Source organism: Chelon labrosus (assembly GCF_963514085.1).
Source record: "Chelon labrosus genome assembly, chromosome: 1".
Lineage (NCBI taxonomy): Eukaryota > Metazoa > Chordata > Actinopteri > Mugiliformes > Mugilidae > Chelon > Chelon labrosus.
The window spans coordinates 34,433,725-34,452,837 of NC_140337.1; the positions used below are offsets into that span (position 1 = coordinate 34,433,725).

A 19,113-nucleotide genomic window follows, 5' to 3' on the forward strand; every position below is an offset into this window, starting at 1 on the left:
TTGTTTTTATCTCAGGAACTGCTTTCTATCTACATGTTGCTCTAATGTTGTTTAATCCTCAATAACAACAATAAAAGTCTTTCAGCTGAAACTGTGGATTCATGTTTTAGTTTCTTTCAGTTTCAGTTGGATGGAGAAAAGAAGAGGAGGATCAGGGACTTAGTTTGATGAGAAGAAGAATAAAAACCCAGTGAAGACTTTCCAGATGTGTTGCTCCTGTTGGTGGTCAAACAGAACGCTACACGCAGGACGGCAGCAGAAGAGACAAAGACAGAGACGACAGAAGAGGAGGTTGAATGTCAAGCAGATTTAATGTGATTAACTGCAGCTCTTCTTCTACATGTGTGTGTAAATGCTAAGAATCCATGTGAAGATGAATCCTAAACAACAAAGCTGGACTGAGTCAGGTGACACGAGAATGTGTTTGTGATTGGTCAGTAGTTTGAAACTCTCTACGGTCTCTGATCAGTTCATGAAAAGTATTTGTTGTAAAATGTGATTAACTGGAGACTTGAAAAATATTTCTATGAAAAAAGGCAAATTAGAATCTAAAGTAGAGGAGACATGAAGCTTCTCTTGTTGCTCTCTGAGCTGGTTTCCATGGAAACACTTTATTATAGTCAGTAATGACTGAGAGACTTTAATGTTGTTACACTGTTGTCTGAGTGGAGACAGAGAGACAACAGCACCACCATCAGGTCAAAGTGGAACACTGCAGTCTGTGACTTTCATCCTGAACAACTTCACTTATTTCTGACCTCTACACACTCTAGACATAAAACAGAAGAAAAGCTAAGACAAACAGTTTGAAAACCACTGAAACGAATCAACCAATCACACAGGCTGTTCTTCTAAACAGGAAGTGAAGTTTAACAGCTAATGAGAGACATCTTTAGTGTGCATCAAACCCAGTTCAGGGGGAACCTTTAGATCATTGCTTGATCATCTCTGAGCTCTCATCTCATCTCATCCTGCTCCAAACTCACTTCAGGACACTGGCTGCAAGGCACCCCACCACCAAACGCTCCTTCAGGAAATGGTCGCCTGAGGCAGAGGAAGCTGAAGGACTGCTTCCAGTCCACTGACTGGGGAGTGCTGCAGGAGGCCTGCAGTGAGGACTTAGAGGGGATCACTGGATGCACCACCACCATCATCTGTATGGATGTTGTTGAACTTTGAGAGACTCTGGACAAAAGTCAAAAAGATTTCTTTAATGAGTGATTCACAGAGAGACTAATTACAGGTTCTCTCTGGAGAGAAGCTCCTCTGGCTCTCTCCCCTAGACACACACAGCTTGTACACAGATAATCTGGTCTTGTATGTGGTTTCCATGGTGATGTGAGTCAGTCCCTTATCACTTGCTGTTTGCTACATCCTCAGTGCAATGACCTTGTGAAGGCAGAAGAACAGGTGAGAGACCAAGGTACGTTTTAACCGTTTGATATTTTGGCATAAATAACACATTCAAAAACCAGAAACAGGTCGTTTTTTCGTTTTTCTAATTTTTCGCAAAAAACGGAAATCGACAATTCGGCTTGATTTTTCGTTTTTTTGTTTGTACTGACAAAACAAATTTACCACTCAATATTTCGTTTCCATTGGTGGGTGGGCCTTCGGCACTCCATTGCCTCTGATTGGCTAGTGTGTTCCATCAATTATATTTGTGCTGTGCTCTTCAAAATAAAGGTCCTCGCGTACGTCTTGGTCTTTAGACAGTGAAACGTTAACACAAATATATTGCGACAGACAGACGAGACTACGTTATGATCACAGACCATACTTATACTGGCGGCTATGACGGCCTTTAGCTTCATTATGCTCTCACTCCAGCGTGTCGAATCAAGAGAAAAAGCTAGGCTAAATAAATAAAAACAATAAAGTAATGCAACAGCGTATTGTATTGACTGTTAATGTGCAGTTGATTGACTAAAACGCACCATGTCTTTTTTGAAAATGAAAGTAGCCTACCATAGTATGTTTTCTGAGGATGTACTGTGAACAGTGATGTCTGCTCTCAGTAATTAGAAATATCACTGGCATAATTATGACATATGGCAAGGGGAAGCACGCCAAAGGTTAGTTGCAAAACAATGACCAGCAGGTGTCGCACTATGTGAAGCTTTTCATCAATAGATTTGTTCTCTCAAAAAATATAAAGAGAAATATAGATATGTTGACAGCCACAACAAACAGAGACAGTGGGAATCATATGGAGCAACTGTTGTGCTGTAAAACTTTCCTTGACATCTCATCCAGATACTTTCAGTTAGAATCAAGCTCCCACTGGACTGTAGCCCCCACAGCTGTGATCACATGGACCCACTTGATAACAGGCAAAACACACTCACTGTAATTCTGCACACTGGTTAGAGATTCATCCTACAAGATATGGTCGAGTAAAAAGAACCTCCTAGTTTTCAGGTCTACTCAAGCAGGGTGACTATATATGTACTTAACCAAATCCCTGAGTAAGAAAAAAAAAAAATGATTTTGCACAATTATGCCTGTAGCTGCTATCCATGATGCTACCTGAAGTGACTATGAAATTCAGAGAGGAAATAAAATTGGTATGTGTAATAGGTATGTGTATCAAATAAAATATTAAATCAAATTTATTTGAGTCCATCTGTATGTTTGCCTGAGTTAAAACATATTTAAATATACAACTGACAAATATTCAAACAGTATTTTTTTATTAATTCAAAAGAGAATATCAGCGTAGAACACTGAATTAAGTGGCCCCACATGGAGCCTGACAAAACATATCAAAAAAAACAAACACCCGAGCTCAAGGTCAACACAGTGAACAAATACACATTTAGGAGAATAACGATATGTTCAGGCACAATTAGGACAGAACATGTCCACGGATCTTCAGGTGCAAAGAGGCATCACCCGAGCTCTAGGTCAACACAGTGAACAAATACACAAAACTGAACATGTCCTCTTTATGGAAGAGATCTTAAAAAGGTCAGTGCTGTTGAGAGTCCAGCCACCTCTGTGTAGACTGGCCGCTCATGCCTGCACTTGAGGCACTGGGAGGATGTGTTCCTCCACTCCTCGACACACAACTGACATCCCACCAGGCTCCGGCAGCAGGAGGAAAACATGGGCTGAGTCATTGTATCTTTAAAAAAAAAAAAAGACATGTAAATGGGAAATGTGCTGAAAATTACTGATTGATATTATGTACTGTATTTCTGAAACACTCAAAACTAAGATAAACACTGAGTCCACACCAGAAATAATTTAGAGAGGATTACGTTGTTATGTAAAATCAGGTACTGAGATCATAACTAAAGGTGGACAAAATTATATTTTGTAATTTGATATAATTGATAGTTAAATGTAAAACACATTTGAAGGTTAAAAAGTTAGAAAGTAAACTATTCTACAGCTAGTCTGTTCTACCAGACTCTGTAATAACACAGTACTGTTATTACAGAGTCTGGTAGAACAGGACTATCGACCATCGAATAGTCCTTTAAAGCAATAACTGTTCAAAAAGTATTTATACATAGTCAAATTATTATACAGTCACTGTTCCAACACCAACTCTAATACTACATTTAATTATTTGCGTTTTATACTGAGCAATGTTCAAACAGATGCAAAATGAAAACAATACCTCTGCAAACCAAGCAGGCAAATGCCTGCTTGACCTCTGGTCTTTGTATTGGCATTAGATCACGGCTGGCAGCCACTATGTCATTGATTTTTTTAGTGACGTCATCAAGGCCATGTGACGCCTCGAGTAGGTCCTCCACCTGGTCCCTCAAGGAGTGGACTGATGGCTCATTTCTGCATTTGGAACATTTTGTAAATACTGAGCAGACCAAGTAATTTCAACAATTGCTTTCAGACAGATTTCTATATAAAGAAATTTAGCAGTGTTTGCAGATACGTATTCCACAGGGAATAGAATTTTCCTGAATAAATCACATGTCAACAAATATTTTAGATTTTCTTGAGAGCTTCTCTGCTCAACTTGTGAGATAATGTGTGCTGCACAGTAATGTCACTCTCTATATTGTCATTATGAATCCTGATCATAATGCAGTGTGGCGGCTAAGATCAGTGTTTCCCCTACCCTGATAAAGGGGGGGCGCCCCCCACGCCCGCCCTGAAAGTCAAGTTAACTTTATTTTATATATCGTACCAACCCCCCCTTAACTGCAGAAAGACAGACACTGTACAACTGAAATTATATCCCTACTGCTACAGCAAGCCCCAAGATTAAGTTATTTTTTTGCCCAGATTGTACAGCCATGTTTGACTATAAACAAGATATCTAAAAAAAAAGTTATAAAGTTGCACAAATTTGATGTGGAAGATGGTCAATGATAGAGTGAAAGAATTTGTCAAGAGTGGGTACAGCTATGGCAAAAACTCATGAATATAATTTTCTTATTTCTTACTTTCTCATTCTTAAACCACCCAACATCTTTTTGTTATCCAAACAATACCTGGTTCTCGACCTCCTCTGGCGCCATTGCCTGAATGCAGAAACCAAAATCGCATGAATTTTTCTGGCATTTTGCTTCCAGTAAAAAGACCCTGAGACAGATGCAGAGTAAAGAGACATAAAAAGAGAGAATTTAACAAGACGACATATTGTTGTACTGCCACTAATTTCAGAACATTAGCACAAGTACATACAGTATGTATTTGACTCAGTTGAAAATTGAAAAGTATTTTACTTACCAGTTGTGCCTTCGGACTCCACAATTTCATTTCCAAGCTGTACGTAAGGATGTACTCTTCGTCGTTGGCCATGACCAACTTGACCTTCTCAAGCATGACAGGGACAGTTGCCTCAGCCTCCACAAACCTGACCACGACTACTCTTGTGGACACAATTTTTCCATCCATAATATCCGATACGTGAACTGACCTGTAATGCATAAAGAATGGTGAAGCAAACCAAGCATAACCACCACATAACAGCATGCAGTCTACACTGCAATTTGCAGTTCAAGCTGTCTCAACAATCCTATTGTACGTAGTGTTCTTTGGATCAGTTCCTCTATTTACATTTTATTATTTTACATCTTTGTTTTTTTGTACCTTATGATTCCTCATTAAAACGGCATTCAGAGTAAAAGGTAAAAGAAGAATTTCATTTTACATGGAAACTTGTGCTTAACTGTGCATATAACAATATATGCTTTGACCTGAAAGTGCGATCCATGTAAAACTCAGAATACATCATGCATGCTCATCTCTAGCCTGTGGACTTTTTTTGGCGAATGGAAAATCAATAAGCTCAAAAGTTGTAGTTTGTAATTCTCTCATAATCCACATCAAAAAATCCACAGGACCACTCTGTTCAGTTAAACTGTTTACTTCACTCAAAAAATAATTGGTATAAGACAATTGTCCATTTTCAAAGTTATCCAAAACTGAGAGTGTTAGGCTCCTACACAAGTGTTACTCAAAGTCATGTCTAAGCACATTAATTTATAGCACGAACCTCACCCTACCTTTGAAATGACCGAGGTGTGTTCACTGATCTACACAGCTGACCCATGTTTGCAGTAGACAATGGCTGACTATGACGAAAAGCAAACGTTGGTCGTGGTGGAGCTGGGGCTGTCACGGTGCTTTGACCTTCCCCAACTTCTCCCCCATGAACTTCATAATGACCACGGTCGCTGAGGTCCAGGGAGCTGAAGCACCCGTCATCCATGGGAAAAATCACGATGTTTGATGCATCAGTGATGTAAATGTCAGCTGTGTTGACCTAAAAGAAATAAAAAACAATAATGTAAACAATTTTCCAATTGCACTATAAATATAAATCATTAAATTGTTCTGTTAAATGCCTTTTCATGTTTGCACTTGCATTGTTTCTTGCTCAGTGTTGATTTCTACTCTGTCCTCTGTTCTGTGGTTTTAGTGTTATTAAGAACACATAACCAGTTAAATCTTCAAAAATAAATGTCTATACCGCCTACTTTTAATGAAAAACAATAGCATCAATACAATATCTAAATGTTAATTGTTGCACACTTTCAATTCAATTCAATTCAATTTTATTTATATAGCGTCAATAACAATACAAATCGTCTCAAGACGCTTTACAAAAACCCGGCCTGAAACCCCCAGAGCAAGCCTGAAGGCAACGGTGGCAAGGAAAAACTCCCTTTTAACAGGAAGAAACCTCAAGCAGAACCCAGCTCATATGGAGGAACCATCTGCCTAAGGCCAGCCGGGTACAGACAGAAGAAAGAGAGAAGAGAACAGCAAAGAGAGAAGAGAACAGCAAGATAAACATACATCTGTCATAGATACACATATCTGACTAAAGTGTACATGTGGAATCTTATGATACAAACTGATGATGTTACATGACAGTTTGAAAATGTAAGAGGAATCATAGGCAGGTTGGAGAATTGTTCATTCAGGTAGGAGTGGATAACTGCAGGATTCCATGAAGACTGGGCAGGCTGATGAGACCACGACAACAGATGTAGTATAGAGCTCCACAGGAAACACACCACTCCAGGCCAGAGATACTCACAAGAAGAGGGGGGAAGTGGGGGGGAAGGGGGGTGGAACACACACAGCAGTAAACATTCTACATAGTAATAGCACAGAATTGTATGACTAGTAGTAGATAGGAAATTAGAGGGCAAGAGCTCTGTGCCAGAGAAAAGAAAGTGGAGGATGCGAGAGAGGAGAGAGAAAAAAGAAGGAGGACATGTGTTTGGTGCATTGTCCCCCAGTAGCCTAGGCCTATAGCAGCATAACTAAGGGATGGTTTAGTCCAGCCCTAACTATAAGCCTGATCAAAAAGGAAAGTCTTAAGCCTGACCTTAAGACTTTCCTCGAGCACAAAGGAATACTCTCAGGCGTGCATGAGTTTCAGATCCTTTACTTCTGTAAACACAGAAACACTTAGCACATCAGCACGACAACATCGCGACATGCAGGCTGGCTGGGGGGTCCACTTATTAATTGGCGCTATCTTGTACCTCACTAAAAGGACCCTTAAGCTGCCTCAAAGTGCCTGTGAGAGCTTTACTCATATAGCCTACACATTTAACCTACTGCAGATATTAGCTATTATATTAGATTCCTGGATAATTTGGATGAACCTACCAATTAAACTAGCAACTCAACAGAACATACCTGGAAAATATGGGCGATCCTGTCGATGCGCATGTCATCCAATTTAAGAGTAACTCTCTTGCTTCCTCTGAAAAGAACAAATGTCTCCATTGTATACAAGTTATAGTGGATTAGAAAACAATTTGATTCCTATCTGCAGACTGCTCTAGCGCCAATCCTGCAGGGGTAGGTGGAGGGAAAAGAGGAGGACGTAGGTGCGCCAGACCAATTAACGCAATTGATTGGCTCGATTTACTTGTAGGTGGCATTGCGCATGACAGTACCTGAAATTTCGCGGCAGAAAATCCACAGCTTTGATGAAAATGGAGTCCAGTCTGTTACCCTGCCGAGAAGTAATAGAAAGTATGATAAAGCATGGCTATTCTGATCAAGATATATCCAATCATCTCCAGTTTGAATGTGGACTGACTAGAGGGACCTCTAAAACAAACATTCGTCGATTTTGCACCCAAAATGGCATAGGAAGAGAGCGGGTGCCGGATTCCCAACTGGAAGTCCAGGTTGTTAAAGCAATTAATGAGGTATGCTGAGGCAATAAAATTGATTATGTTGTTATGATTAATATCCACACTGTACTGTAACAAAACTTGTTAACCTTTTAGGAAAATCTGAGCTGTTAACCTCTGAGCAGATTCAGTAGAAATGAACTGATGGAGCGCTTTGGATACGCAGCATTTTTTTAAAAAAAAAATTTCAGCTGAGAAGCTTTGGTTGCTATGATACGGAATGTATGCGAAAGTAACGATGAGGCTGTTAAATTCCAGATATTTTGTGTTATCAACAAATGAATGTAAAAATTTCGGCACAAGACAGAGGCTGCGGCCCTTATTCCGGACGAAGGGAAGCTTGAGGCACGAATAGGGAGAAGAGGACAGTCGTTTCGTTTTGTGGGTGAAGAAATATCACGGGAGTAAACTAATCATCGTGTGGTTCACACAGCTGAATGAATGTAACGTAAATGAATCTTTACTTTATAATTAGTATGATTAAAATAATTCTTCCTTCCCAATAATTTATTTTCCTCTTTTGATTGTTTTATAGTCTGTGCAGTGCCCGTTCAAAACATGCCTGTTTGTAACGGTTTGTTTGGCCTCTGTTCTGCTTACATTCTTCTCAAGAACCTCTCATCCGAACTACTTCACACTTTAGAGACTGACTGTTTAGAGTTATCAAAACGTTAAAACACAAGCTGATACCTGAGGGCTACCCACGAGCTGTCTTTACACTCAGAATCGAGTCAGTCAATACACAGTTCAAAAGAGACCTATTGAATAGTTCTCATGTTTATTTTTCCAATTTCAGACTGGACCAGCATATGGAAGAACAATGATGACTGGCTACCTGGCCTCAAAAGGAATCCACGCATCAGAGGGGCGCGTTGGTCGTGTCCTCAGACATATTAACCAACCATATCATGCAGATCGTTATCATGTAGGTGTTATTAAAAAGCTAATAGCTTTTCTTGTGTTGTATATTACTGTGACTGTAGCAAAGATCCTAATTTCCTTTTTTATTTTGACATTTCTGCCCTCGCCTCCTTTACCTCACTTTCTTTTCTCTTCTCTTGTTTTCACCTTTCACCTTCCATCACTCCCTCATTTACCTGATTGAGTTCACCTGATCACTCCTTATTTAAAGACTGCACTCCCCTTCACTCCTCCTTTTCCTCACCTTTAGCGGTAGTGATGGTAAGAGCTCCTTTGTTAATACATTCTTTTGTTTGTTTTATGTCCATGTTTCATTTTGAACCTTATTCCTTTAATATGGATATTTAAACCTAATTCCATTGATAATATAACATTGAGTTTTAACCTTAATTTTGCTTTTTTTCAGATTTGCTCACTAGTGTGTGTTTGTTCTCCTTTTCCTCATTAAGTGTTGTGCTGAATTTTTTTTTTTTTTTTTGGACAAATAAACCTTGACACTCATGACGATAGTGAACACCTCATTCTGAACCACCTTTAATACACTGACAGTGAATACCCTGTGAACATTAATTGTTTTTGCTTTTTATTAATTCCTCAGAGATCAAGAAACCTTAATCCAGTGCCATATAGTGCAGAGTACATGGGTCACAAACTGCACATTGACCAAAATGAAAAACTGGCAATGTTTGGGGTGACCCATGTCCTTTCTGTTGATGGTTTCTCCACCAAAATTGTCAGCCATTCCACCATGCCAGTGAAAAATAACCTGATCATATATCAAGAGGTTTACAGGTAACTTTCTGTTCTCTGTGCTGTTATATCTTAGAATATTAAGAGCAGACATTGTTTTACAATCAATTAACAATGTTAGATTAATCAAATCACTACATTAGCTCATATTGAAAACTGTAGCAACATAAGCCTTGTTGAATGAATGACTTATGTTGATAAATGCTGTTGTATTGCTGTTTTGTAGGAGTGCGGTCCTACAACATGGAATGTGGGACCAAATCAGGGTAGACCACGGAAAAGAGTTTTACTTGACTCTTTTCATGCAGGAGAAATTGGCTGGCTACAGGAATAACACAGAAAGGCAGCCATACATGCAAACACAGTCAACACATGTGAGTATGTTTGTATCTTTCCCTTTACCACTCAACTGCAAGCTAGTAATACTGTTGTCTCATAATGCTATGTTACTCACTAATCTTCTCTGGAAGACTGCTAGTTGTTTCCTCTGACACAGTCAGTGTTTTTCAACCTGATGCAACAATTGATGTAAAAATACAAAGCCAAGCCTCAGGAAAGAAAATGGCTACTTTGTGCTTAATTATAGTGTGCTCTTTACTGTATTAATTGGGTTCTTGATCTTTATGGTCATAGAAAATTGATTTGGAGTGATCACTATTGGGTGCAGATTAGTAATTGTTCTCAAAATTTTAACATTTATTTTGCTTTCTCTTTCAAAATGACAGAATCATACAGTAGAAAGGATGTGGCCAGAGGTAAACAACAGGGTAAACTACCCACTGAAAGGTGCTCTTATCCACCTTGTTGACCAGGAAGAACTTAACTTGGAAGACAACATGACACGATATTGTGTGTCCACGCTTACCTGTCAAGTAGCTGAAATTGGACTTGACAGGATGGTCCAGTCCTGGAATGCACACAGGATCCAAGGTTTGTGTTTTTAATCTGTCTAAGATTGGCTCACAGGAGATTGCGCATCACCATGCTGAAGAATATAGGTTTCAGTTTAAGCCATTTGTTTTCACTGTGCAATGGAGGATGAGGCTTGACAGTTATGCTTTTTTTCTATAGATGGCACTCTAACAACAAAAGGAGGAAAGGAAGCCCTAAATGAGTAACTTTGTATCTGATTCACAGGGACAGATGCCTTGTGTGGAAATGTGTGGAATTTACTATAAGCCTTGATTAGGACTGTGTGAGATCAGGTGGGCCTAGGGTTAGGACTTGCCATGGAAATAAGCAGAGGGATGCTAACTAGTATGACTCTATAATGGTTTGCATACCAGTTTTAAGCCTGTGAATATTCTCATTCATCCAGGTCATAGTTGTCTCAAGGAAATTGAATCGAATGCAACTGGACTTATGTCTGAAGAAATTTCACCTCTTAGCCTCTTGGATGAGATTGTTTAAATTATTTACATCATAGCTATTCTGTTAGATTGCATTGTGTTTAACTGATACATTTTATAAACAGACATTAACTGATTTGGTAAAGATGCTGTGAGATCTGAATTTTCCAACATTGCTCAGTCCAGGATTACACTACTCGAGGTGCATATACATGATAATATAATGATAATATGTAACTCATGTTTCACAAACCATAGCCCCTGATGATTTGCTTTGATTTGCTTTTTTAATTTAGGCAAGGGTATCCCCAATCAACTGGCGCTCGGTGGATGCCCAAAGAAACTACCTGCAGATCTTTTGCCCGAGGCTGCAGAGGCTGCAGACAGCTATGACCAAGAAGTGGGTTCCTCTTTGACACGAGCATCAATTTTTGTCAGAAACCCATTTTCCACAGTGGAGCACCAGGCAGCAGCTGAACAAGAATTTACACGGCACTATTCAGACATTTCTGAGCTCTTTGACAGCGCTGTTAACAATGAACCAGGTCATTTTCAAAATGGAATTAAGGACCTAATAGACATTGTCAGAAGACATGCGTGAAGACAGCCTGAATATATCGTTATTCTCTTGAATGTGTATTTGTTCACTGTGTTGACCTAGAGCTCGGGTGATGCCTCTTTGCACCTGAAGATCCGTGGACATGTTCTGTCCTAATTGTGCCTGAACATATCGTTATTCTCCTAAATGTGTATTTGTTCACTGTGTTGACCTTGAGCTCGGGTGTTTGTTTTTTTTGATATGTTTTGTCAGGCTCCATGTGGGGCCACTTAATTCAGTGTTCTACGCTGATATTCTCTTTTGAATTAATAAAAAAATACTGTTTGAATATTTGTCAGTTGTATATTTAAATATGTTTTAACTCAGGCAAACATACAGATGGACTCAAATAAATTTGATTTAATATTTTATTTGATACACATACCTATTACACATACCAATTTTATTTCCTCTCTGAATTTCATAGTCACTTCAGGTAGCATCATGGATAGCAGCTACAGGCATAATTGTGCAAAATCATTTTTTTTTTTTCTTACTCAGGGATTTGGTTAAGTACATATATAGTCACCCTGCTTGAGTAGACCTGAAAACTAGGAGGTTCTTTTTACTCGACCATATCTGGTAGGATGAATCTCTAACCAGTGTGCAGAATTACAGTGAGTGTGTTTTGCCTGTTATCAAGTGGGTCCATGTGATCACAGCTGTGGGGGCTACAGTCCAGTGGGAGCTTGATTCTAACTGAAAGTATCTGGATGAGATGTCAAGGAAAGTTTTACAGCACAACAGTTGCTCCATATGATTCCCACTGTCTCTGTTTGTTGTGGCTGTCAACATATCTATATTTCTCTTTATATTTTTTGAGAGAACAAATCTATTGATGAAAAGGTTCACATAGTGCGACACCTGCTGGTCATTGTTTTGCAACTAACCTTTGGCGTGCTTCCCCTTGCCATATGTCATAATTATGCCAGTGATATTTCTAATTACTGAGAGCAGACATCACTGTTCACAGTACATCCTCAGAAAACATACTATGGTAGGCTACTTTCATTTTCAAAAAAGACATGGTGCGTTTTAGTCAATCAACTGCACATTAACAGTCAATACAATACGCTGTTGCATTACTTTATTGTTTTTATTTATTTAGCCTAGCTTTTTCTCTTGATTCGACACGCTGGAGTGAGAGCATAATGAAGCTAAAGGCCGTCATAGCCGCCAGTATAAGTATGGTCTGTGATCATAACGTAGTCTCGTCTGTCTGTCGCAATATATTTGTGTTAACGTTTCACTGTCTAAAGACCAAGACGTACGCGAGGACCTTTATTTTGAAGAGCACAGCACAAATATAATTGATGGAACACACTAGCCAATCAGAGGCAATGGAGTGCCGAAGGCCCACCCACCAATGGAAACGAAATATTGAGTGGTAAATTTGTTTTGTCAGTACAAACAAAAAAACGAAAAATCAAGCCGAATTGTCGATTTCCGTTTTTTGCGAAAAATTAGAAAAACGAAAAAACGACCTGTTTCTGGTTTTTGAATGTGTTATTTATGCCAAAATATCAAACGGTTAAAACGTACCTTGGTCGGGAGAGAACATTGTAAATCCAACCATAAAGATGTTAAATAAAGGATTATGCATAGGTTATACATTTAGTTGTCGTTGTTATACAAGTCTATATATGTGCAACTAGTCTAAAGTTGAAGGTAAGGTGAGCATAGAACACAATCCATGATAGATTCTGTAGTATTTTTCTATCAGCTAACACCAGAACTGTGCGCTGCTTCCTCATCAAGATGGAGACACTCTCAGACAGTGAGTGTTGCCACGATTACTCAGGGCTTGTGCCTCTGAGCTTGGGGAGTCCCTTCAGGATGTATGAGCCTACACCTAAGGAGGGTCCCCCCACAGCAGAAGACATCCTGCATCACCCCTGTCCCCAAGAAGCTACACCTGAGGGAGACGAATGACTACAGACCGGTTGGCCTGACATCCAGCATCATGAAGACCATGGAGAGGCTGCTGCTCCATCACATCAGGCCCCAGGTCCACCATGCTTTAGATCCACTGCAGATTATGTACCAGGAAAAGGTGGAGTGGAGGACGCCATCCTCTACCTGCTCCACTGGACTCTCTCACACTTGGACAGGGCAATGCTGCTGTGAGGATCTTTGTTTGTTTTTTTACTTTTCCAGCATATTCAACACATCTCTTCAACCTCTGAGGAACAAAGCTTCCATAGATGTGGAGGACATCCAGTACAGTCCCTGTGTTCTAGATCAGATGTCCCAGCGCTCTCAACAGCTTCTAGTCCATGTCTTTAACTTCACATGTTATGAAGACCTTTGAGAGACTGGTCCTCTGCTACGTCTCTGCTTGGACTCAGGCTGGTGGTTCATTATATTAAAGAGAGACCTGAGTTTATTACCCAGCAGCAGGCTCCAAACTGGAAACAGTCACCAACAGTGAACGATGATTTCCTGGTTTATGAATCGGACTGTAGCTAGGCTAGTTTTTAGCTAAACTCTCAGCTTCTGTCACCAGGATGAACACTGTTTGATTACAGAACAAGAATACGGCCTATCACATCATCCTCCTCAGCATCCTCAGTCTACCACATCAGTTAAACTCTCTATCAGGTTCTCGTTTCTCGTTGCCACAGAAACGAGAACCTAAATGAGAACACTTTCAAAACCTCTCATCAAGATACCACCAGGTCTGGGTCATGCCACCTGCAGTAATAAACCCAACCACTCTGCAGAGATGGACAGGAGGTGGAGTATAGGACACTGATCTATATATATATGCACAAGTTTCAAAACCTCTCATTTTCTCAGATTTTACTTTGGATTGGACTGTGGGAAGACCACGCAGCTGTCAGCGTGAGAAACGATTCAAAACATTACATCAACTGGAGATTCATCATAGATTATAAGAGAGACCACTGCACTGTCTAAGTGTGAGAAGTATTGACTGTATTATCTTCAGATTTATTGGAGATTTCCAGAGAAACCATACAGCTGTCATTAGCTTAAGAAACATTTCAAAACACCTCAATAACACAAAATTCAGCAGAGCCACCATAGAGCTGTGACCAGTGACAGAAAGACTTCAAAACATTGTCTTAATGAAAGATTCATCATAAATGTTTAGAGAGACTTTACATCTGTCGTCAGTAGCAGAATAGCTTTGTAACATGTCATGACCCAATGATTCATCATATACATCTAGTAATGCTGTACAGCTGCCGTCAGTGTAAGAAAAAAACATCTCTTCAACTTAAGATGTAGATTTTAACAGAGACTGTATTGTTGTCAACAGGAGAGATGCTCAGTGGTGGCCGCCACAATCTCATCAAAGCGCTCACTCTGCTACGCCTGGGTAGGTGGTGGTGTTACCATGGAGACGAGGAGGACATGTCCTGATAAATGAGGTAATCAAAGAAATTAAAGGAGGAAACAAGTGTGATGAATAATCAACTGATCAGATGAGTGAAGAATATGCAGTAAAAGAGTCAACATGTGATGGTCATCAGTTAGTAGGACAGCAGCTTTCTTCTGTCTGATGGAGGCAGAGGATGCAAATGAACATTGAAATCAAAAGCCAGCAGCTCTTCAGTCTGGTTCTCAGACTGGTTTGTAGTAGAGTCAGGAGGGAGGTAATGATCAGATCATTAACTGGTGGAAAAGCATCAAGAACACAATGGAACAGTTCCTGAAGTAAAAGTCCACATGTGTTATCAGCAACAATGAGTCAGAGATCACATGACTGCTGACTGACTGACATGAACCAGGAAACATCTTTTTAATGTTGGACTTCATTTCTGTAGTTTCTCCTCCAAGGTAGTGATCCAGCCTGGAGCAGAGTGCAGCTGTGTGCAGGGAGCACTTTGTACTTTGCTCAGGGGCACTTCAGTCGGTGGTGGAGGGGAAAGCGTTTGGATTGAAGTCACGTGATTTACAAGAAACTCTGCAGCAGGTGAAGTCTTGTAGACTCCACCCTGTCTCAGACTGAGAGACTGAACCAACTCTGAACTCTCAGTCGGGACTCTGCAGCCTCACAGCTCCACACACACCAAGTGGAAACAGAAACTTGTGGATTTACTGATCTAACGTTGCTTCTCTGATATTCTCTGAAACTCCCGGTGGACTTTAACGGAAGCAGACAGAGAACATGTCTGCTGGAAGATCTGCGTCTCTCTGCTGGACTCTGCTGTCAGTCTGTCTGCTGGCTTCTTCTTCCTCTGCAGGTCAGCTCAGCTCTACATTATTCTGTCAGCAGTCCTTATGTTTTTGTTTTTTTAAATTTTATTTCTATAGCATCAATAACAATACATGTTGTCTCAAGACGCCCCCGGAGATAGAACTAAGGTGTCAAGAAAAAAACTCCTAGACAGAAAAAGAGAAGAGAGGAACGAGATAAACATCCATCTGTTATAAATGAACTAAAACGTGTAGAGTCTGATGGTGATATGTGACAGTTTGACCATGAATAAAACAGTTAGTGACAGCAGGTGTTCTATCAGAGGTGCCGCGCCCATACACCACCTCCCCTGAGTCTGCTCTGTCCTGAGTGAATTGATGTTGTCAGTCCAGTTTCTTCAGGTGAACACTCAGGTGCTTGTGAATAAATAAAATAAATAAGTGTAATTTCTCCATAAACGTTTCTGTATCAATACTCAGATGAACATTGGGTCTAAATCTACATTGATCATGATTTGTCCATATTCTCTGCTCCTAGTGTCTCATTAGTCTGGAACACATTTACAATCTACAGTCAGTTATAGGGCACTCACTGAAATACATAACCCAGAGTGTTACTGTAGGACCAAAAAGACTCTTTTACTTTTGTGAATTTTCATTCATTCATTCATTCATCCATCTTCTGTAACCACTTGTCCTGTGAAGGGTCATGGGGGGCTGAAACAGGATGCACTTTGTCCCGTATTACCGTGAGAATCAAAAATAGTGTAAAATGTCAATGGAATGAATAAATAACAGGACACTTTATATGAACATTTACGGTAAAATTATTCCCGTCTCCTGCTCTGTGACCAATGAGCTGACAGCTTGAATCCCTCTCATCTCATTGGTCGAGGTACTGTTGCATGCGAAGAAGATACCAGAAGCAACAACTTTTACTTGCACTTTTCTTATTGCACTACAAGAGGAATGTTCTGCTTTCTATTGTTTTATATTAATTTATACAGTTTGAAGTTAAGCAGGACAGGTTTCTGTTTAAGAAAGATATTTATTTTATTCTGTTAATTGTGATATTTTTTATGAAAAATACAAAATAACACAATTAACAGGCCCTGCTGGTCCTGCCAAAGAGGTGTCCCTTATTTGTTTTTCCCCTGTTGTCCTCTGGTGTCCTCTGGTGTCCTCTGTTGTCCTCTAGTGTCCTCTGGTCCTGTCCATCAGAGACCAGTGTCCTCTCTTTGGTAGCTCCTCCCACTGACTGCTGCATGTTGACCTTTGACCTCTCTGCTCTGTCTTGTTTCCTTCAGAAAAGAGAATCATCACAGCTGAACCTGGACAGACTGTCTCTCTACCATGTAAAACTCTGAACAATGATCCTGTCACAGCTGTAGAGTGGAGCAGAACTGATCCAAAGCCAGAACAAGATCTCCTTTTATATCGAGATGAGAGATTTGATCCAGACTACCACCATCCATCTTATAAGAACCGAATGGATCTACAGGACAGACAGATGAAGGATGGAGACGTGTCTCTGATTCTGAACAATGTGACGATAGAGGACAGAGGAACATACGAGTGTTATGTTGTTCATAGAAGAACAAACCGCAGGAAGAGAGCCGTTGGTCCCATCAGCATCATCAGACTGGGAGTAGTTCCAGCAGGTGAGTGAGTAGAGTTTGTGTCTTTGTCTCTGATCAGAGTTGAAGCTGCTTCCTGGTTGTTGATGTGAGAGAGAAAGATCTCAGATCAGATGTTTGACTTTTAGAAAGATGTTGTTGATGAGACTTTCTAGAAAACAGCTGGTCTGAGTGATGTGATCAGAGTGCAGTAGATAATGTCTGACAGCAGTTTGTTCTTCACTCATCAGCTACCTCACACCTCACACCTGATTCTGTCTGCAGGTCACACAGCTGGACACCAGGGGGGAGGAGGAGACCAGCCTGGACACCACCGAGGACATCTTGGTCTGATAGCTGTTGGTGTTGCTGTTGTTCTTGTCGTGTCTGTTTCTTTGATCACTATAAGACACATGAAGAAGAAATCTTCACCTCCTTCCTCCTCATCCTCCTCTTCAATCATCTGATGAACCCCTGGTCTGAAACAGTCTGGCAGCAGATAAACCAGAGTTTCCTTTAGCTACCAAACTGAAAACACATCTCATCACTGGCACGGTGTGCGGGACCTCTCCCCGGCGTCGGCCGGCCCCTGCCGGGCGCATTTCCTCCGTGGCGGTGCGCCGCGACCGGCTCTGGGTCGGCCTGGAAGTGCTCGGGGCGAAGGTGGCTCGCCGGCTCCGGCCGCGAGCTTTACAGCGACCCCCCACATCTCACCTCGCCGCTTCCCTGGTGTCGTGGATTCAGTGCTCACTGCGCCCTCTCTCCCTGCGGGGAGGGACGGGCCCCCCTCGCTCCCGGCGCGACTGCCGACCTGCAGCGGACTCACTGTCCTTAGTGCGCTCCGACCGCGTCGCGCCGCTCATTTGTTGTTAATGTTCTGTATGCATACCATGTTATGGTAACTGTACGTTTTTAATAAATGAACCTAGTATTTTATAGGTTCAAATAGACACAAAATCTTGTTTTTATTCATTCTACTGGTAGTTCGTTTTGCTCAAATAGAAACTGAGGCCTGCCTCTAATTCTGGCCTCCTTCCAATAAAGGCCTGGACCGCGATGCGCTTGAGTAAAATAAAGGCCCGGGCCTGTATTAGAGGATTTACAGTATACAATCATACACACACATCCCAATAGTCCATGAGGAAACAGTTTTATATTAGATATAGGTTTGTAGGAGATTATTTTTTAATTGTCTTTTAAAGTTGGAGATAGAGGGCAACACCTTGAGGCCGTCATGAATCCTGTTCCAAATCTGCGGCCCCCTACAGACAACACTCATACTGGTGCGCACATATCAGCGGCGTTTACCTGATATGAGTGAATTAGATCTCGTATGGTATGTGTGCAGGGGGCTGGAGATGGGAATAAGTCTACTCAGTCTAGGGTTGAGCCTGTTGACAATTTGAAACATAAGGCAGGCATTATGATACTCATTTAGCTCAGCCAATCTTAGTAACTCAAAGCGGTGAAATAAAGGATGGGTGGGGGAATTTGTCTGTGACCATGACAGGGCCCGTATGACTTTCTTTTGCAAGGATGCAAGTTTTTTAAGATGACTAGTGAAGGTGTTGCACCATATCACATTACAATAGTTAAGGTGAGATTCAAAAAGAGTTTTGTACAGTGTGAGAAGGGCAGACAGAGGAAGGAAATGTCTGATCTTATAAAACAAGCCAACATACTTAGACAGTTTGTTTACAAGATGGTCAATGTGACATTTAAAGTTGAGAGAGTCGTCAATGTGGACCCCTAGGAACTTAGTGGAATACACTCTTTTTATTTCCTGGCCATTAATTTTAATCAGGAAGTGATCAGTTTTTTTTTTGAATTTGTTTGATTTAAATAAAATTACATTTGTTTTGCTGACATTTAGTGAGAGTTTGTTACATTTGAACCAGGAGTCCACTTTGGTTAACTCTGAGTTTACAATACCTTGTAAGATAAGTGGGTTCCTGTGTGATGTAAACAAATTTGTGTCGTCAGCAAAAATAATTTTATGAAATATTTTGGAGGAATTTACAATGTCATTGATATATAAAATGAATAACAGTGGGCCCAAAATTGAGCCCTGGGGG

General features: G+C 40.6%; 1 protein-coding gene across 1 annotated transcript in view; it reads left to right on the forward strand.

The window, feature by feature from the left end:
• LOC311492874 (uncharacterized protein) overlaps window positions 1-18,624 on the forward strand; it is a gene marked incomplete at its 5' end in the record, with an annotated part of 44,212 nt that extends 25,588 nt beyond the window's left edge. The window contains 2 exons of the mRNA XM_084551300.1: window positions 16,737-17,083; window positions 17,324-18,624. Coding sequence (XP_084407426.1) covers window positions 16,737-17,083; window positions 17,324-17,505 — 529 coding nt within the window. The 3' untranslated portion in view covers window positions 17,506-18,624. The remainder of the gene's footprint in view (window positions 1-16,736; window positions 17,084-17,323) is intronic.
• Between the last annotated feature and the right edge of the window lie 489 nt (window positions 18,625-19,113).